At 41.9% G+C, this 22,184-nt stretch overlaps 1 protein-coding gene across 5 annotated transcripts in view; it reads right to left on the reverse strand.

The window, feature by feature from the left end:
- The window catches only part of celf5a (cugbp, Elav-like family member 5a), a 175,523-nt gene that overhangs the window by 61,670 nt on the left and 91,669 nt on the right, over positions 1–22,184 (reverse strand). For all 5 annotated transcript variants that reach the window (XM_018667297.2, XM_051077173.1, XM_051077174.1 and 2 more), the window contains exon 3: positions 16,846–16,894. In XM_018667297.2, coding sequence (XP_018522813.1) covers positions 16,846–16,894 — 49 coding nt within the window. The remainder of the gene's footprint in view (positions 1–16,845; positions 16,895–22,184) is intronic.

Genomic DNA, 22,184 nt, shown 5'->3' on the forward strand with positions numbered 1-22,184 from the left:
CGCTGTAATTTTGCTAAATTTGTTATTAATCCAACTGTGGTTACAGCACTGCTTGTCCTCTTCAGAACTCATGTTTCATTTGCTTATCACTTATTTTATGCACTTTTAAAGCTTAGACACTATTCAGTGGCATGTTCTGTAGCTGCCTTTTGAAGTGTGATTTACTTATTTGAATTTAATGCCCTTGATACTTTTTTCACCCCTTGTATATCCTTGCAACAGCTGAGTATTCCCCTACCAGCCCCCTTTCTGCCTAATCCATAAACAATGATGGAGCAAAATGTATTATGTATTTCCCAGATAGACATAGAGCTATAATAAATACCAGGGACAGCATATCATGATGAGTGCTGACAGCGGTCCGGACCTATGCTGTGCCTGGGCCCCTCCAGATGTTCGCACACTGTTTCATACAGACACAGTGCACACTCACCCCACTCCACTCAGCAGAGACTTATGTCTCAGCATACACCAAATGTCAGTGACTCATAAGTCAGATGGTATCACAACATGCTCAGAATTCACATGCACACACACAAACACACACACATGTACTCCTATACACAATCACCAGAGAGGCATTTCTATCTTGTTTAGAATAAGACACTACATATACATATTTATATATTCTGTCTTTCAATTTTCCTGGCACCCAGGAATGAATCCCTATTTCTACCATTTTTTGTTCTCACAAAGAATCCATTCAGCAAAATATTCTAGCTGTAAAGACTACACTAAACACTAAAAGATGCTCGGTATGAAAAATAGGTATGATTTTGACTTTGGCTGCACCAACGTCACACTTGCTGTGAAAACAAATGGTATCAGATTTGTATGTACAAAGGGAAAAAAAGTGGAACAGCACATCCTAATCCACAGTGTGGATAGGTTTGCAAGCGGATCTTGGCAAATTCTTCATAAATCTGCTTCCCAAGGGGAACTAGACTAAAATATAACAACCAGTGGCACTGTTTTGTGGAAAAATTAGAGGAAGCAATCTTCGTCCATTATATTGCTGTTATGAAATGTATTCATTGCTGTCCCGTACTTTTATTTAACTGAACAAATGATGGGCCACATTTGTAATATCAAAACTCTGTAACAGATAGCAAAGCAAATAAGCTACAAAGTCCCCTTTGTTTTAAATGTTCCACAGAATGCCAGAAGCTACACTGCCCTCATTCACAGTCCACTTTTTTTTAAATTTGTTTCATTATTAATTAGATCGAAACCATGCATCCCCACCTCTTTTCCATTTCAAACTTTCCCAAAAAATCCTTTCTGTGAAACCTATATACTTCTCCAAAGCTCACGGCCCACACTGTCTTTCCCCTCTCCTTTCACACCTGCCACATGGGACTGAACCTTTCTTAGTCTTGCGTGAGAGCCATGGAGGTAGAGAATACAGATTCCTTCTTGGCATGGATAAGGGAAATGGATGGATGGAGGAATGAAGGGATGAGGGGTGACAGAGGTCTCCCAGCTGTCTTAGACCAAGGCTCGTCCCAGCACAGTGGTTCTCACTAATGACCAGAGGCCCTGAATTCCTGCAGCTCCCCTGGGACAACAGCTGCTGCCATCCCCAGCTTCTCTGCAGGCTTTGAAGGGGACGTGGCAGCAGTTGAGCTGGCTACGCTCCTGCCTAGCAGAGCAGCAACTCAGGGATGGGGACAGACAGGCTTGTTGTGCCAGCAGGGTGGCTAAGCCTGCTGAAACCCCATCCAGCCAATTACTCCCTCCGAATGCCAAGCTGGCTCTCTAATGGAGAAACTGGGGACCACACGTTGTTAGGTCCTCTCACAGGTTTACAGGTTTTATAGGTAAGCAGTAACACTCCCACTTCAGGTCAGGCATTTTTTCTGTCCATTCTGACAGTTAGGACTAAATGGGGAGAAAAGCGCAGCTTGATTCTCTCCAAACCTATTTGTTTAAAATGACAAATTCCTTTTAGGGCTCTTGTTTCTCTCCGTCGTCCATCCACTCACACATAGCCCCTGGTTAGGCTTACCCTTTAAACTATTTGCAGAGAGAGAGAAACTGCTGTATGGAAAAGTAGTGAAAATGGCCAGTCTAGAGAGTGTGGACGCCTATGGTTAGACTTCCTAATCATTCTGTTCACGTTCCTGCTGTTCAGATAAGCAGCACAGTGCCTCCAGTGAGCCTTCCCTCCATCGACGGCATACATATACTTTAACACAGCTAATTTGTGCAAGTCTTGCAGCTCTTGCACACCATTTAGAGATACACTTCAGATTTCACTAGAGACCCAGTGGACCGTATGGTGGGATGGAGGTCAGAATAAATAGAGCTGCTTCAGCCCAGGAGAAATAAATTTAAAACATGTATTGTTTCAGCAACCATTGCTCTCTGTCAAAGCTGTTGAAGTAGCGATCAACATTACTGTTACTGCAAACGGACTGTAGCAGCTGTGGGTAAATACAGTGAAACAGGAATAGTTTTCCTGTGCCACACAACCAACACAAAACATACATCTAATTAAGTCCTTTCATTTAATGTTAAAGAAATACCTGTGCTTTTCAATGACATTTTCTAAACTACAGGATTCAAGCAAATTGAATCAGAAAGAAATATAGAATCACAGGCAGAGAAAACTCATTTTATTGCATGTGACAGCTTCTGGGCTGTTTTTTTCTTCTTCTGTGTTTACAAAACAATTTGTGGGAGTCCGCTGGACCAACTTTTCTCTAACAATGTGTTATCAGACAGAGAAAAACAAGAGAGAATCAATAAGACCTGTGGTCATGTATAATTTGCAGGGCCAGCACCTGGCTGCCAACAAATAAAGATTTTTTTCTTCCTGCACGTTGCATTCAAGGATATTGGACAATTTTGTTGGAGGTAGCCGGCTGTTTTCACCAAATCCTGGCTAGCAGGTCAGCTGAAATGATTGAATCTCTGTAAGCTCTGTGGGTGCACACAGCACTGTCCCCATGTAAACAGGAGGCCTGAATGTGTTCTTCACACTTCTTTGCATGTTATGTTTATATCCATGCACAAGCTCAGCTGAGGACACACTGACAAACTGCACCTTGCAGAAGTCATAGAAAAACCACATAAAATAAATCTTTTTAATTGCATGTAGTGCAGTAGAGTAGTGTGTGATTCTCAGCATTTTTTTCAAGTGAGTACAATCTTCCTAACCATGCACTATGTGATCGTGTGTGTGTGTGTGTGTGTGTGTGTGTGTGTGTGTGTGTGTGTGTGTGTGTGTGTGTGTGTGTGTGTGTGTGTGTGTCAGGTTGGCTGGCAGGCTGCAAGGCTGCCTTGGCTAGTCAGAGAGCTCTTCTCCCTGAACCAGCTGGGCCTTCCTACCTCCCTCTCCAAAGCAGTCAGTGCAGACCACATGGTCTCACCCCCACTCTGAAAGGTGCCATTCAGCCTCACACAGCTAGACACACATGGACTCACACTAGCAGACACATATATAATGTGCACCAAAGCCCTCACACACAAACATTCAAAGGAACAACTTCTGCTGTCCACACACAGCATCCAACCTGCTCAAGCTGAGCCATTCATTCACAATAATTCTAATCTAACAAGCCAGCAAAAACATGTCGATGATCCAAAGCAAGAAATTAGAGCAATATGAAAGCAATTTTAGTTATGAACCAGACTTCACATGGACTCCAAGTAAATGTCTTGGCTGACTATTCCACCATGTCCCTAGTAAATATTTCTTCGTATAAATACACTTTGTAATAAACTGTCTGAGTATTTATTTATTATTATATATTATATATACTTTGTTTGCTGAATAAATTCTGTCTCCATATCATAATTTTACTATCGTTACACTGTATATACTCTGTAAAACTGAATATTTCTCTTAATGCGATTTCTGATTTTGCTCTGCTCTACCCTGGTGTACAGATTATAAACCCCCCTAAGACAAAGTTTTGATTTTAGGTTACATAAATCATTTAAATGAAAAAAAAAATAAAGTATTTTGGTGTCCCAAAAAAGTGAGTCCAAAAAACAGTTATGGTATAATAATTAAATAATTATGACATTCTATTATGCCTCAACATGGTGTTAAAACAGCAGAAACCAGCATTTGCAATTTTTGTTGATTTATCCTGACATCCTTCATTCTGCATACCTATAAATGACATTAGGCAATTGTAACTGTAATATTTGGTCCCTTCAGTTGAATAATTTAAATTAATAATGATAATTCAAATAATGAATAATAATAATTCAAACATGCTATTTTGGGGTATAGAAAAAACTGTGTTATTGTCAACAGTGTTATTCTGCAAAACAGGTGAACTTTTGACCTGAGCCATATTTGGCAGAGGAGCTGTTCGCTCTCAGAGGTCCTGTTCTATCAGTCTCTCTGGATGAGGTCACAGAGGTGGGTGGAGATAAAGAGATATGTTGCGGAGAAAAAAAAGGGCAAAGAGGAGGAGGAGAAGTGCAGGAGCAAGATGTTGGGAGGTCCGGGTCGCATAGTGGGCCCCAGGACCTTGTGGTGGAGGTAGCGCACTTCCCCTGAGCTACATTTACCCTTTAGCTGCAGTCAGCCAAGCTGAGTGGACAGAGGTAGGGTGGGTAAAGGGAGGGGGAGTGAGGGGAATGAGAGAGAAAACGAGACGAGTGAGCTGGAGAGAGAAATGTAGCAGTGAATTCTAATGTCAGATCAGAGCTGAGCTGAGCAGCAAGGAGATCTCTCCTGCCAGCAGCGTACGAACATGCATCAGTATCAAGGGTAAAATATTGTGATCTTTGATTATTCCCTCTTTCACCTTTCATTAATGTCATCCAGATAGAAGGCAAGGCAGCTTGACATGCACACATGCGCGCAGAAAGATTTCACAGACACACTGGTGAGATAGCGCAGGATTTTGACAGAACCCTTTGTTTCCTCTGTGCTGCTGCTGTACATTACTTCTCTGCAGTTGTAGGTCACATTCATATCATACTGAGATGGAGCTTTCTGTGGACTGTTCTCAGCTTTTTATGTTCTGTTTGTGGGTTCATGTGATAAGAGTGGAAATGAGCAATTAGCCTCATCATGTGCAATAAAGACAGAAAGGACTCTCTCTCTCTCACACACACATACCACATTATGTGATGAGATGACAAGGAGGGTAAAAGCAACCAAAGGAACAGAAAAGGGGAAGGGCGATATGGTTGAACTAATTATCACTATATTAATTAGGACTATTTCTGAAATTGATATACATACACAATCTCAAATAAAATAAACTGGCAGCAGCAAATTTGGATCTTCTGTTAGCATTACATGAGCAAAACAAAACCTTTACTTACTAATTTTGTTTTTGTTTTTATTAAAAGTTTCTCTGAATTATTAATGTGGACAAATGGAATTTGTGGAACTAAAATGATAATGATAAAGTCATAACAAAGAAATCATTTGGATGAAACTAAATAAATTATAATATAGCACTATATTGGCAAAATTATCATGGTGGGGTTTGTACTTTGTTTATTTTAAAAGAATCAAAAGGTACAAATAAAATCCTGTTTCACTGTTGTGCAGGGATACCATTTCTCTAGATAAATAATTCAGATTGTACATGCTGGGAGGCCAAGAATAGATTCCTAAAATAACAGGAGGATGGAGGGGATAGTAGGAAGGAGGACGACAACTATCTGAGGTGGCTGACAGCCAGCAAGCCGGGGATTTCGTCACCCCTCAGAATCTCAAACTCCAGTTCCTCCTTGACCTGGGAAAGGGAGCGTCTCTCTGTACCATAGCTACGCCAGCTACCATTACACCCACCACGCAGCCAAAAGACACCGTTCTTTTGTCTTGTACCTGATAGGCCCAGATTTAACATGTGCCCCCCGTCATTGGCTGCTGCCCCTGCTGTCAGATTGGTCTTGTTAAACTGAGCTGCCACAGATTAAGAGGCCCGATCAGATTAGGATGCCAAATCGGCCTCGCAAAAGTACCCCTCGCTCGCAAACAGTCAGAGCAGGATGGTTGCAGCAGTGCTTCAAGGTTTCACGTTAACATTCAGGAATCAATTCCCACTTCCAATCCAGCGTATTAGGTTGATGTGTGCCAGCAGTCCGGGCAGGCAGCTGTCGAGGGCTGTACCTTTCCCTAAAGCACATTGTGCCTGTGCTGCTCCCCGACTCCCTGATAACATTAATGCCAGGCAGATGTCCCTGAACTGGTCCAGACATTTTCTTAATATTAGGCTGGCCTCTTTTCTTTGCCCCTACCAAATTCCTTGAAAATCTCCCATGGCTTTTAAGAGCAACGCAGTATTGACCCACAATATCTTCCACATCAACAACAGCCGAGCCATTCGCTTCCCTAATGGTAGGAAAATCAATAGGTAACGAATGGGCTTATTTCTATTTCAAGCGATGATGTGTCATGTTTTAGGTTTTGTGACAAGTTTATTGCTGTAGGGGAAAGAGAAGAAGATAAGAAAGTGTGATATAATAAAGGGAGGGGAAAAAAAAAACATGATTGTTGATCTCTATCAGCTGTTGTCATTCCAGTGCAAATAACATCTGTACCAGATGGGGATCGCTTCCTTATCAAGACACTGCTCCACCTCTGTCATTAGTCTAAGTCGAACTCGGTAGCTAATCTAGAATGAAAAGACAGTTTGGACCCTCAGATCTCACCCAATAACTTCCTGAGCTATCAAAGCGTTCTTTGAAGTTCACTCTTCATAAAACTGGTTCACGTGTCAGGTCAGAGTTCCATGCAGCTGAAGGTACGGCAGTCATTTGAAGCCTCAGTCTTCTTTCTACTTAATCCCCAGTGCAACCTTGGCTGCCTTTATATTCTTTATCAGGTGTCCTCTTCATGTTTATTGCAAAGAGGCAATCAGGATGGCCTGTGCCTGGACCTGGCCAAAAGCCCCTAAGAACTGAATTGTCTGGGGATACGCTTATTAACTTCTTTGCACAGAGACCTATTCGCCAATCATCCTTGACAATGCCAGTTCGCCTGATAGACTTGTCAATGAGAGGGTGCTGGGGGAAAAGTCAACAGAGAGCAGAAAAAAGAATAAAGGAGAGAAAAGGAAAACAAAGCACACATTAGAGGATAGGATAAACCTGATACAAATATCAGAGCAAGCTCTAAGGGCTCTGGTGAGAGAAGAGGAATATAGGATAAGTTTTTTTTTTTTAAAAAAGGGAGAAAATACAAACTCACATCACAAGTAACCATGACCCGTAGCAAAACCGGGGCAGTCAGAGCACGACCGCATCAACACTCGTACTTCAGGTGGCAGTGTTGTAATAATGACTCAGTCAGGAAAACACACACACACACACACACTAATACTTATGAATAATGTCAAAACACTCCTTCTTCCTTCATGCACCAAAGCAAAGGTTACCCCAATCATCTTTTCGGCTGCTGCAGTTTTACAGCCCCAGAATGACTGCTTCTCTCTCCATTACCTCTGCACTCGTTTGACTGGCAGATGGGTGGAAAGACTGTGGATGGAGAGTGGGCGGGTGGGTAATCACGGGGCTGTGTGTCACAGTGCGTGCGTGTTCACAGCACTATTTGTCGTCTCAGCAGGTGAGATGGGGAGAGGCAGGTGAGACGTGGCTGGGCCTAATTTAAAAGCCTCTTTACGGTGCCCACTGAACCAACGTTGGCATTCCCTAATGGTGCATCACAGGCGCGTCATCCTCCTCGCCATCCTCATGTCCTATGTCCTTGTCTGTTGTCATTGCTTAATAGCCGCCACAGCTTAAGTCACTGACAATATACGCATGACAATACATAGCCGAGTTTCTAACAGATTCAATATTCTACTAAATGCTGTATTTTTGTGGCCTGCAGGAGTACTAATCTCTGTATAATCCACTGCCTCTATATCTGTGCTTCAATCATTTGGTTGGAGCAGGTGTCCTTTCCAGTCAAATGGTAGCATGACGCAGTGATTTAGGTGAATGGCGTGGACTGACAGTGAGAGAGACAGAGGTTGATATGAGAGGCTAATGAAGTTAATATGCTGAGATGGAGAGATAGAGGAAAAGAGAGGTTAGATAGGAGGGACAGACATGAAGCACTAGCCGAGTTATGAGATACCGAATCTGAATACATATCTAATTTTACACCTGATTGTTTTCTCTTTAACTTTGTTTCATGTTTCTATAACTTTCTGCTACTGAAACTGGTTTATACCTGCACTTCAAATCTCCAAAAGCTATTACTGTCATCACCCATGCACCTAATGTGTAAAATCTTGATTTTATTTTAAAAGAAATATATTCAAATATATGAGCTGGCAATTTCATTTATTGGGAGGTGGCATATTGTTATTATTCATTTTTCCCACACTAAGAGTGCTCCACCAACATTTTCATAGTAAAGTTGTAGTGTGTTGTATTGTGTAAACAAAAATAAAAAGTGACTGCACTGCATATCTTTTGAGTTCTCTTTTATACTGACTGGAAAGGCTTTTTCTTTCTGTCCATATCCTGAGGAGGAAAAGGCTCTTGTTTTCCTCTTCCCTGTCTCTTTCTTTGTCATCACTTATTTGCCCTACCATTCCTTCTCTTGTGTATACTATGTCTCTCATTTTCTATTTGTCACTCATGCGCTTTTCATGTCCTCACACATGAGAGATCCAAGGTCATCTTCATGTAAGAGAAACCACAGGAAAAAAACGGAACCACATTTCTCTTCATATTAAACACTGAAAAACAACGTGGATGTGTAAACGCAGTCACACCTTGTAAATACAGCAAAGCCATTCATTAGATACAATCAGCTATTAGCTCTCAACAACTAATAACTGTAAACTGCAGTATGGATTGTGCTCACAAGTGCATATCTGATTATGAGAGTCTGCATGAGTTTGTGTGTGTTCAAATGTGCCAGTGTTTGTGCATGAGCAACAGTCATTTTTGTTTCTCTCTTGTCAGTTTTCGTACACACCAAAGCACCTAATAGTATTTGGCCTCTTTCAGTGAACAAACAGGGCATTTTCTTTCCACATGGAGTGTATGGAGCAAAAGGTCTCACAAAATTAGGGCAGAGAATTCAGTGCTGGGAAGAGGCCAGACAGTGAAGAGAGGAGGGCAAAATCTAAAGGGAAATATACAAACCCCCTTAAAATATCAGAATAACATTCTATTACATGTATGAGTAATTCTTCCTCTGCTGTATGCTGTAAATACAGACTTCAGACACCCAATACTGCTCACCATGACACTTGTCTAAGTCAGTCTGACCCAATGCAATGTGTATAATCGCAGTGTGTGTGTGTGTGTATATACACACACACACACACACATATATATATATATACACACATATATATGTATATGTATATATATGTCTGTATGAGAGTGAGTGTGTGTGTGTGTGTGTGTGTGTGTGTGTGTGTGTGTGTGTGTGTGTGTGTGTGTATATGTATGTGTTCATTTGCTTGTCTGCATGTGTCTCCAGTCTGCTTTAATATCCCCCCATCTGCTGGTGGACCTCCTCTCCCTGTTCTGAGGCCTGCCGTGCCTCACCCGATCTGCCGAACCTGACCTCACTGTGTGTGTGTGTGTGTGTGTGTGTGTGTGTGTGGTGGGTTGCTTGATGAGCCTGGTTTCTTATGAAGTGGTGTCATTAAAGCAGAGAGAAGGGGCAAACGGGTGATTGCAGTGATTTGGCAGAGGTTGCACAGACTCTGTCCTCCAATCAGAGCCTTCGCCTGGCCTCCTCCAGCTCCACTGCAATCACAGAGCACCATGTCCACAGAGAGCACACACACAGCTCCTTGTACAACTATCTTTGTGAGGACCCATCATTCACATAATGCATTCCCTAGACCCTCACCCTAACCTATAGTCTTAACCTTCAAACAGCTATTTAAACTTGTGAGGTCCAGCATTTTGGTTCCCAAAAAGCTGTCAGACCTATTTTTTAGACACCATATATAGTAAAACAAGACCACACACTACAAATTATCATTATCTTCTATCTGCAAAAGACTTCACATCAGCAGGTCACAGTCAACATCTAATGGGGATGGGGTTTTTTTTTTCAAATATGATGAACTTTTAACAAATTTTGATGTAATTGCGTAATAATCACAAGTTGAATTTCTGTGTCAACACTTCCTATATCATATACAAAATAATTCAAGGAGGAGTATAAGAAAACATGCTGCTACAGAGGCTGTTTTTCACCTCATGTATTGCACACTGGTTATTTCAAGTGATGGCAAATGAAATGGCCAATAAAAAGAAAAAGTTCACAAAAACAAAATCTAAATAAAGCAAGTCTTAAAAAGGTCAGCTTTCTTGGATCTCCATGCAGCTGTATACATTCTAAGTAGGTTAACATAACAAGCCTCTATGCTAATCTAGCATTCACTATGAATAGAAGGTACTACGAAGTGTGCATTAGCATTGTGAGATTATTACTAGTGATCCCTCAAACCTTCCTGGCATGTGCCTGTGAAATGTTTTTTTTTTTTTAATTAACTTCATGTCAACATGTTTACTTTGACAGTCCAAATACCGTACTGTTCAGTACAGTATGTAGCATAAATTGAAGAATCACATTTAAGGACATCTCACAATGCTTATAGTGGCCCACTCTGTTATATCTGAAGAAACCTTAACTGATATTGAAAGTTGAGAGATGATTAAGTGATGAAAGGCAACCATTTAGCCTGTGTAAAAAATATCTTGTATCAATAGCACAATGGTTTATTCTCCCTCTGGTCACATTGAGATGTAAGATTATGTATGTATTATGACTAAAACAATGACAACTCAAACATAAAAGCACCACATTTGTGTGGTGCACAACTTCAGGATTCCTTATTGTCACAGCAATTGGGACAACTACTGTATAACATGTTTTGATGTGTTCAAAGGGCACAGAGAAAATAGGCATGAGAACAGGAGGGGAACAAAGAGAGAGAGAGAGATAGAAGGAGGGAGAATGAATTATAAAGTGCAGAGAATTGAACACTAAATTGATCTGCAGTCTGTCTGTCCCCAAAGAGGTTGAGGTGCTGTAATGAGAATGGCAGACCAGATGCATATGGGGGCCGTCTCTTCCCCATCTCCATCCCTCTCTGAAAGAAGACAAGTTTGTTTCTCAAGGTGATTGTTGCTGTGATAAGGGAGAGGGTGTTATTAAGGGTGACAGCGGAGGGGCTGAGAGGCAGTGGCTGACTGGATAACCTTGTCCCCATCCCCGCCTCGCTTCCTTCTGCATGAGCATCTCCACCACTGGCCTGCCCTGCCTGCTTGCTCGTCTGAACACAATCTGCTAGCTGGAATTACCTCCCGGCCCCAGGAAAACTAAACATGATTTCTGACCTTTCCTTTCTGTGTTCAACAGTAACCTTTGCTGATCCGCCTACGCTACGAGACCCTCACAACGAGCAAGGGATGGAGTGGAAGGGATGTGTGTGTTTTTTAATATAAAAAAAAAGGAGAGTGCAGACGACTGTGTGTTTAGCTGAATATATGTATCTGTGCATATTCACAGGCAAGTATGGGGGTGGATGCAATCACTGTATGAGATCGTGTAACAATGACACTACCTTAGTCCAAGTTTTGTTGTCAGTGCTTGTAATTCTTTGAGTTTGCAACGTTGTAATTGTTATATTATGAGGCGTTCTATTATTTTGTCAACCCTGTGTAAGTTGCTGCTGCTTCCATCTGTGTACGTGCAGACTGAGCGTAGCAAAGAAGTTGCAGTAATAGTGTATTTTGTTGGAAAAAGAGTATGAGACACTGTGTTTGCAGAAATACTGCATCTTTCAACTAGCTAAATTCATTGCATCATCACTCTGCCTTCTCTTGTTGTTCTTTGCTGTGTCAGCAAGTTTGGCATTGGTATTATCATCAGTAGTTTGTTAGATAAGGCTAATTGATCTCCACCTACCCAGTGTATTAGCGAATTGTTGTGATCTACTTCTTCCACTGACTCTGCATAACTGCTACAGCCTCAGCACAATCTGACCCTCAGGAGCAAAGCGCATCCCTGTAGAAATGATTTCATCATCTCTTTCTCTCCCCCTCTGTTTGTCTGTTGCTCTTCTGCTTTCCATCCTCTTGTCTGTCTTCTATAAACCTAATTCACCCCAGCCCTCCCCTTCCAAAACAAAAGTAGTTTGTGCTGATGTGGGGGTAAATTTAAGAGCTTACAGGCAGAGTGACCTGAACATCCCAGACTGGCTTGGTGGAGTTAGCTGACTGAACTCTGGGCTAGACAAGGGTCCATGTATCAGTTTTGTTTGTGTAAGAGCACCAGAGGGGATTTGGACAAGGAGTGTGAGCTCTGAATGTGTGACCCACAGCTGGCCTTACCATTGGATTAGCTCACCCTGATCCCCACAACCTCTGAACATGCTACCTACTATTTCAAGATCTCTCCATTTATGCCCAGCCAAGCACATTGTGACCAGTAATCTATAGTTTTCTTCTCTCCAAAGGGAGAAGATATACTGTTCAGCTTTTTGCTTTGCCCCCGCCGCCCCTCCCTCTCAGTGGTTTATCCACACTTTCTTCTGTTTATTTTGCACTTGCTCCCTCTCTTTTCCACTTTTAGTGTCTCAGAACAAATTCCCTTCTTTCACCTCTCTACTCTTACCATCCGTCTTTTCGCCCCTCATTCCTTTTCCTCTAACTACCCTTCTCTCCTACATCCCTCCTCTCTTTTCTAAAGGGGATCAGTGGAGCTTAGAGGCCTTCCTGCTTGGTTCATTACTGAGCCGCTCTGACATGGAAGCTCGTCTCTCTAGTAAGAAAAAGAGAACACCAGTAATGTTTAATACATGGACCACTCTGTTGTCTTTTACGCCAAATAAATTCATCATCAAAAACTGAGCACAGAACAGCAACAGAGCATGTAGCAGTGCTCTCTCAATCTAGATTGCCAATCTTTCTTTCTTTCTCTCCTTTTTTTTGCCCTCACTCTCCATTTAACTTATTACCTTTTGCGCTCTCCCTCACTCTCTCTCTCCCTCTCTCTTTGTTCCGTAACATTTCAGTGAACTGGAGCAAACCTTTTCATTGTCCTTCAGTTGGAGTAAACACACAAACACAATGCTGCTTCTGAGCCCACACCACAAAACATAGCTCATGAAAAAAAAAAAAAAAAGACCCATTCCATTCAGCATATGTGTACACGGGTGTGTGTCTGTGTGTAAATAAGTAACCTACACTGGACATGGCCCCTGTGTGGGCTCATGTGTTCCTATTGTCATGTACATGCAACTTTCCACTGCGTGTGTGCGTGTGTTTGCATGAGAGAGAGCAAGAGGGAGAGAGTGGATGTGTGTGTCAGAGCCGTATGGGTATGTATGTGTTTGCCTGTTTGTCCTCTCTGCGTGGGCGTGTGCGTGGGCGGCAGGCCTGCCTTGATAATGCCAGAGCCTGTTTCTAATCCAGGCCTCCTCAGTGGGCTGTAGCTCTAGCTGTGCCAGGCGGGCCTGCTGCAACACCAACAGAGCCCCAGCTGACAGCTAGCCTGCTCTTCTGCTCTTCTCTTGGACAATCTCTGAGCTCGAAACTTTAACAATGGGTTAAGTTGGGAAATGAGAAGAACCATGAGGGAACACACAAAAAATGCAGTATTTGCAAAAGTTAGCCTGTGAGCACAACAGGTCTTTTAAGATGGACAAAATAATAGATGATACAAAAGGGAAAATCAAATGAAATGGCAGCCTGCAAAAGAAAGAAAGCACTGGGCAAATCGTACTGGTGGAATGCTACTGGGGGTGCCGCTGGTAAAGGGTTTAGGATGAAAGTGGTTAAAGCTGATTTATCCTGTGTAAGGACACCAAACCCTCTAAGGAGGCACTGAGCAGCCCTTCAAAAATGAAATATCAGCAGCAGTCAGTGCCAGTCATCAGTGCCATGTGTGATGGAAAATCAATCTATTTCATATCAGAGACCTGCAAAGGGAAAACGAGAGAGACAGGTCCCTGCTGCCTCCACACTGCGCCTCTTTAAATATCTCCCCAACAGAAAACATCCCTGAATGGTCTGCGTCATCAGTGACGGAGACATTCACGGTGCTGGTGGCTCAATGTGTAACGGCTGCTGTTCTGCTAGATTAGGTAGGTGATTGGCCATTAATATTCATTTCACAGTGTGTCTTTGTTAGGCGCCAGCAGGGGCTGACGGAATGTTTGGATGGATTTACTCTACCATATATTTCCCTTTAATTTCTATAGGAAAAGTGGTTTAGTTACATGGCTTCAGTGAAGCTACCTAGTGGCTGGATGTACTGTAGTTTTTACACATTTGCTCGTGGCACAGTGAAGGTTATAAAGATCTCCATTGGAAAACTGCTTAGTTTTGATCAAATGTACAAGAGTCATCAAATATTTAGAGGGATTAGTAAGAATATGTTCTACTGTCTTCCTGTTTAATGTTTATAGGCAGGCGGTTTCAGTTTTTACTGCAACAGTAACCAGAGAAAGTACACTGGTCTGGTCTGAGCCTGTCTGGTCTTAATAACAGCAGAGAGTTGCTCCTGGAGGAGCGGAGCTCCAGCAGGCATAAAACCATAGTAACAGGTCTATCCCTAATGGATGGCCAACCTGGCACAGGTGATCTGAACTGTCCTCCCCATAATGAGATTAAGGGACTAATTAGTAGGACTGCATGTTGTAGTGTGACTGTGTGCACTTAGGAATATATGCCCCCTATTGGACTAAAAGTGGCCCCTGAGAGAGCTGGCCAGACTGGGTCTATCCCTTGCGTCCCTCGCTCCAAGAGGCTAATTAATATTTTTAGCATCCACACTTCCAGCTCCTTTACACCATGCTGAGTTATAGTGCTGAAGTTATTGATCTGGATTCTGGCAATAGCAGGCAAATAAGAATCAGCATAACAAAAATGTAATCTTGGCAGTTTTGACAATGTGAAATAAGGTACTAATTACAGGATCCTGAAACTTCAGACAGCACAATGAAAACCTCTTCAGTCTTTTACAGCAAATAAGAAGCAAAGGCTTGTAAAAGTAGGCCACAGAGGAGCATCCGCAGCACAGTCCTTCAGCTAACTGTAGAAAGAGCAGCTGACGACAGAACCAGATATGAAGAAAACCAAAATTATCTTTGCCAGTGATTATCACAGAAAGAATTAAGGCCAGCAGATTAGGAGCAGGATGAGAATAGGACATCCAAAAAAAAAAAAAAAAAAAAAGTAAAAAGAAAAAGATCAGATTCATTCCCCATCGCACATTCTCTGTCTACCCCTTCCACTTCTACTTCCTAACCCGTTAAAGTCACGCTAGTGTTTGATTGCCCCTGCGGCGCCACTCTGACCTGTTCATTTAAGATGATGTGCAACTCTCTGGTCTGTTCCAGCACTCATTTGTTCCTCAGTGGGGTCCCCACGGCTGGCCAATAAGAGGACCCCATACTGACCAAAGTGCCCTGGGAGCTCTAAAACCGGCCACTCACAACCAAGTAAAGAGACAGCTGAGTGTCATTGTTAATGTGGACACACAGCACCACAATGGCAAAATCAATGGAGCTATAGGGGACATCAATCTTGACAACACAAGACCCTTTTGCTTCTCTCACCACTCCTCTAAAGCTCTGGATGGGTGGTTGAGAAAGAAAGAAAGAAAGAAAGAAAGAAAGAAAGAAAGAAAGAAAGAAAGAAAGCATGGGCGACTGACAGTGATCTTTATTGGCCTTTCCTCCATCCATCTCAAGGGGTTATGCTGTCCTTTGAAGATTGTGTGTATCTGACAGGCAGCCAAGTGGCCAGCCATCCTAATTTCACCCAAAACAGGCAGAGGTTTTTAGGTAAAGCCTCAGAAGTGCAGCACAGCAGCTGTATGCAGTTGGCATCGTTTGTGCATTTTCTCTCCCTGCCTGTTTTTTACTTCCAAATCTCTTCCCTCTCTCTCCCTCCACCAGGATGAGAAGGGCTGAAAACCACATTCCCTCCTTTAAATAACAAATAACACGGGGACATGAGATGCACACCAAAAAATAAATAAACAAAATAACAGCAAGGTTCATCGTTTCTGCCACCGACTTGAAGGATGCCTTCTCGTCTCATTAACATATATGCAGATAGGCAGTGAGTAAATGAAAGCCTCCAAAAACGAAAGAGATCAAAGACAACAGAATTAAGGCCAAGTAATGAGGATCTTGGCAAGAACCCTGCAAATTTATTGATTGTTTGGCAAGCTGTACGTGCTCCTGCTCCATTTTCCCCTCCCTCTATACCATTTACTCTCGTGTTTCAAATGTGCACAGATCAAGCAGTGTGGGCTTTAACAGGGCCTTTGCGTGGCTATGGCTCCAGTATTGAGCCTAAACACGATCTAATTTACAGTGCTATGCTAATGTACTTGGCATAGGAAACAAGAAGAGAGAGAGCGGCAGCAGGAAAGCCCATCACAGCCCTACGTCCTTTCAATAATACAGACTCTTTAATCAGTTACAACCAGTACAAGGGCACAAGCTGGATGAGACTGTGCAAAGGAAACAGAGATTATCCCATAAAACTCAGTGGATCTGAACCAGTAACAAATAAGAGGTGAGATTACAGACAAATGCGTTATGAACTTCCACAAGCTGACTTGCAGTCAAACCAAGATGACATCAAACCTCTTTGTATTCTTGTAATGTGTTTAATATACATTCAGACATAGTTTGTTTTAAACTATTTGATAGACTTTGTTTGCCACAATTATGTCTGTAAGTCAGCAACATAAGAATGAATAAGAACTGTGAGAAAGATAAGAAAAAAAAGAGAAAAAGACATGTTGCATTGAGAGCAGTGGAACAGATGAGATCAGAGGGAAAGAATGAAAAGAATTAGCCTAGATAAGGCAGATGAAAAGGGGACATGAATAAATGATGAAGAAAAGAAGACAACTACCTCCACGGCTCTCGCTGTCAGCCGGTTTCACCTGGATGGGGCGAGTCATCTGGAGGAGAGGAGAGAGGAAAGAGCAACAGAGAAGTTAGCGCTGGCAACTCGGGCTGTCGTTGCGACAACAAGAGGCCACAAACCAGAGGTGTCAAGGTGCTCTCGTCCATACTAATAGCTGTTCTGCAATACTGATCAAAGTGCCTTGGCTGCAGAGGAAACCAACACACAATCATGCAGGCTAAGTTGACTTGAGACTGTAGTGTTTCTGCTGCCTGTTATTCAGTGTAAACAAAACAACCTCAGCTCTCATTCACACATGAAATAGGATGGGAGCGAGTGCATGTGTGTGTGCGTCTCCATTTGTATTTGTGGTTGTTCATGGCAGGTGCATGGAGAGGTTGAAGGGTTGCATATGTGTGTCTAAGTGAGAAAGGCCGAAGCAGTCCTAATAAAAGCGAATCCAGCCACAGGAGGAGAGAGATCAATGCAGGCCTATTGATCCAGGCCCTTGGGCTGTGGAGAGTGTCTGGCTGGGAAGGATTCTCTGGTTAGGAGGCTCACTCTAATCCACTGGACCCTGATAAGAATGGCATTGCCTGGATTAGATGCCTCTGTCATCACAGTTTTTTGTGTCACGCTCTCCCTCCTTCCCCAATTTTACCTCCTTCTTTTTTCATTATTGTTGTTCAAGCTGAACAGTTTTACCAGACTTGGGCTCGGTTTGTTTGGAGGAAAAGTTTGAAAGATGTAGCTGTGATTTAAAATGTTTTTTTTTTTTTTTTTTACAGCTACACCATTTCTTTAATTGAAGACATGCCTCCTAGTCACATATTAGTACACACACTGAATACATACCTACCCACTAATGTGTATAATATACATATATGTACTATAGCAGAACATACACAAGATAATTCATGCTCACAGATCTGTGTCAGTGACTCTACCCCTTTTATTCATCTCAAAATAAAGAGTATAGTAAAATAGTATAATAGTGTAATAGTAAAAACACACAAATTTTAATAAAATTGGGGCCAAAAGTAGCACAAATTTATAACAAGATTACTGCTACATAAAAGCAACCTCTTACCACACTCAGCTACTTACAGTAAACCATCTGTAGCTGCAATTTAAGAATCTTTTTATTGTGTAACTATTTGCTATTACACGGCATCCCTGTCAAATCACTGAAAACCATTCAGCACTGATATTTTTACACCTTCATATGTATATTTTGTGCCATCGTCCTGTCATGTATCTTTTTCTCAGTTCAATTCCAGAGCAGGGCTGGAAAAGGTCAGATTTAAAGACAGGGCAGCCCAATAAAAGCATGACATGTTCAAGGAGAAACACCATAATGGGATTTTAAAATGTCTTAATAACATGCTGATATATGGGGGAGAGGCCTGGGCCCGATTCATTAAGTGCTAAACGTATCCATTTTCACCTTGAGGAACTGAGTAACCTTCCTTCACTGAAATTATTCCATAAATTTACCCATCGTAAATAATAACTAGCAGCGGCTAAGTCTTTGTAGGAAAACAGGGAGGATGTTATGCTTGTGAAGGTTGAGGTTTTAGCTACTTGTTTCTTGGCTTGCTCCCCATCCTTCTCCCTCCCCGTCTACAAGTGCTTTCTTTTCCCTGTTCAACACAGGCAAAGTAACACTACAGTATGCTAATGCCAAGCCACAGGGTGCGCTGCTCCACAGCATGTACGGATAGATTACAGAATCAACCGCGACGCTATCGCGCACGTGTTCAAAGCAACGTCTGAGACAGAAACACCTCCAAATGGGGGGGAGAAAAACATCCGCAAGACAAATTCATAGATAACTTTACAACCCTCTGCTCCTTCACAGCAACACAGGAAATCTTTGAATTTGCCTTTGACATGTCAAACGGACAAAAGATGCTTCCATCTTGCCAGTTGATATTTGTTCAAATGCACGATGGAGGAGGCCAAATCTGCGGCTGAGGCTCCTTTACCATAGCTATGATCTCAGCCATCTCTGCAGGGTGCCTGTGTGTGGGAGGCAGCTCTCTCTAAAGCTAGTTACTGTTCAGCCTCCAACATGCCAGCTTAATGGTCTATTTATTTGCCCGAAAGCAATGCATTATGGTCCTGAACAGTCACTACTGATGGCTCTCAGTTTGTTCCTTTTCCCTTGAACACATATGAAGAAAACCATGTAATTCTGGCAGAAATTAAGTGCACATTGCAAGGCGCACTTGTACTATATGCATGCTCACACATGCCCAGACATGGTGGCTTAAAGTAAAATTTATTAAGCGCTACTGTTGCCAAGGAGACCATTCATTAACTTCAGATACTGTGGGACATGTTTTTACTCCATCCTTTGTGGGCTGAAGCTAGTAGCTTCTTGACACACCCACAAAGAACTGAGGCGAAACGACCACTGTTGCTGCTTGCTCTACAAAATCACACACGTTTGAATTGGAATGTTTTTCGTTAGGGGAGTGGTTAGGTGAGGCAGCTGGGAAGCAGAGGAGGGAAAGCGGGAGAGATTGCGGAAAACGACAACAAGAGATGGAGAGAAGGGTAAGAGAGATATGGCACATACAGAGAGAAAGCAAGGGAGAAGCGAAAAAGCTGCCTGCAACTACTAGATAAGATTGCTTCTCTGTTGAGTGGCGTTTCTACAGCTCTGGACTCCACCCTCTTGCCTTTCACTTTCAAACACATGCTGAAAAAGACGGCATGACTGCTTACTGCAAGCACTGTATATTTACAAATCAACCACTTGCCTCCCTGTCATAACCCAAGCTAAAAATGTACTGTTTGAGTTCTCTGGAACATTAATTGGCCAAATGATGAAAATGTTTTAAACAGTTAACAAAAGGGAGACTTTTATTTGACTCTCCTGATATTCTGGTTCCTTTTCACAATATGAATGGTAGGGATGTTTCTAATCCAAATGTGATGTTCATTAAAGGAGAAATAATTTCTCTCCTTCAAGTATTTTCTGTTTCTGAATTTGCTCTGTATTATTTTCATTTGAATACCCATGAGGAAAACACGGTTGTAAACCCAGTGAAAAACCACTTCCTTAAAAGACACTGTTGTGCATGTTTCAGCCCCACTAATCACATACTGTGTAGTATGTTGTATGTAGTATGTAGTATGTGAGATATAGAAGTACAGTGAACAATGTGTGGTCATGCGATTAAGAGAGTAATTTCACAAGTCTGTGCTGATGGTGCATTTACACATTGGTGAGAGGCTCTAAAACACTGCATATACTATATTGAAGAAGCAGCAAACATGAATATGAGGGGCACTTCCACAGGACATGACTGACTTTTTGTGCTTTTCACTAGGTTCTTTTGTATCTCAAATGTTGTAACCAGGTTTAACTTGACTGTGAGCTGAATGTTTTTGATTAGACTGAATAAACAAGCTTCTCTGATGACTCACAAAATCTCAGTGGCCTCACAGCTTCTCTGATGACTCACAACATCTCAGTGGCCTTACAACCTTCAAATTAGTTGCCGCTCTTCATTCTCGTCTGCTAGGAGAAAATACAGTTTTTGTTTTCCTAGCACAGGGCCCCTCTCTTTCTCTTTTCCTCGCTGCACAAGCTGTTCTGCTCTAAGGGCTTTGGCAAATCTATAGTTCCATATGCTTTTATTGAGCCACCTCATCTGCCCAGTTAAGCCTCCAGTCAGTTGAATTAAAGCTCTTAGACATAGTATGCTGCTGTTTTACATGGACAGTGAGATATAAAACCCCAGGCCTACAGTACGTAATGTAGTGTGCAACAGGCCTTGAATACACACACACAGCCCACTGGTTTGTTTCTGTTTTTGTCTTTAAGACTGATTGCTTGTTATTCTTGACTGAAACTGACTACAAATTGATATTCCTAAACATGAGCACAGATGTACAATTAAATCATACAGTATGACCAGTATTCTGGTAAAGTTTGACCTGGCTGGGTAGCAAACATCTTTTTACTGAAACTATATTAACTAGGCCCTGGGCTCCAGCCACAAAAGACATTCCACTTTCTGATTTCAAATTACACTGAGCTAGTCAAGGAACTGTAGTCAGGACTTGGCCTGTTAGTAGTGGGGAGGATTTAGAGTCTACTCTTGGCACTATCTATGACACTAATGAGTTCATGACTAGTAGAGTTTAGCAGGATGGAGCAGTACCAGAGTCCCAGAATCCACTCTGCTTTAACTCCAGAGAGGGCCAGTAGCAAGACAATAATGCTGCTTTGGAAAGGGTTTCAAAGACCTGGTGCAATTCCAAGCCCCAAACTTTGCTAGTTTTTAACTTTCATACTATCCAAAAAGATGAACCTCCAATACATGGGAACGCAGTAAACAGAAATAAAATTGCACTAAATCTTGTCCTGGTTTTGCAGAAGCTCATCTCTCTGTAGTAAAAGTCTTTTTACAACAGTTATGCAACAGCACTTGGTTACAGTGTTTGCAATAAAATAACTCTAATAGCCATTCACTACGTGTTGTGTCTTCTGGCTTTCACTCAGGTTTAATATAGAGTAATGTTTGTCCTGGGATCATTAATACGTATTAGTGGACCATCAAAGCTCATATTGCTGCACTGCTCAGTAACAGGAGCATAAACAGCCCCCTTCTGACTGGGCCATCTCTGCTGATATAATTAATATTTCCAATTATTGATCTGAGGGAGTGCTGAGTGGTGACTGTCCAGGGGCCCTGGCTTCAGCTAATAAATCTGTACTTTATACAGTAAGAAGGAGAGTAGAGAGAGTAGGAGAGAGAGAGTTACAGTGAGTGAGAGAGAGAGAAAAATAGAGAGGCATGGTGCAATGATTTACAGTTTCGAAGTGCCTCATTGCAATCACAATAATTGTTCATTAACAATAAAATTACAACTGAAGATCAAATTTAAATGGCTTACTTGAGCTGTTAATGAACAATTTCTTAATATTGTAAATTAACTGGATATGAAAAGAGATCTGACCACTTTTACATGAAAGTGTGATGCCATTATTGTCTAGTTTTGCAGTGAATGATATCATCAAAATGCACTTTTCAACAAAACACTGTACATTTTTATTCAGATAATAAATCTGTGTCAATGTTAAGACTCTTTGTAATGAGCAAATACTAGGGGCTCTGAATTTATAGCCAGAAAATAAACTACACCCAACGTAATTTGCATTTGTAGCTAGACAAAGGTGGAGAATGGCAAGGCTTACAGTATACATACATTTCAGCCACAACATTAAAACTGGTAACTAGTTTTAATGTTGTGGCTCATCGGTGTATGTTACCATGTCCACATATGTGCTTGAATGCATGTGGGAGAAATGTTTGTGCAAGTGATTT

The sequence above is a fragment of the Lates calcarifer genome, linkage group LG17, assembly GCF_001640805.2.
Source record: "Lates calcarifer isolate ASB-BC8 linkage group LG17, TLL_Latcal_v3, whole genome shotgun sequence".
NCBI lineage: Eukaryota > Metazoa > Chordata > Actinopteri > Centropomidae > Lates > Lates calcarifer.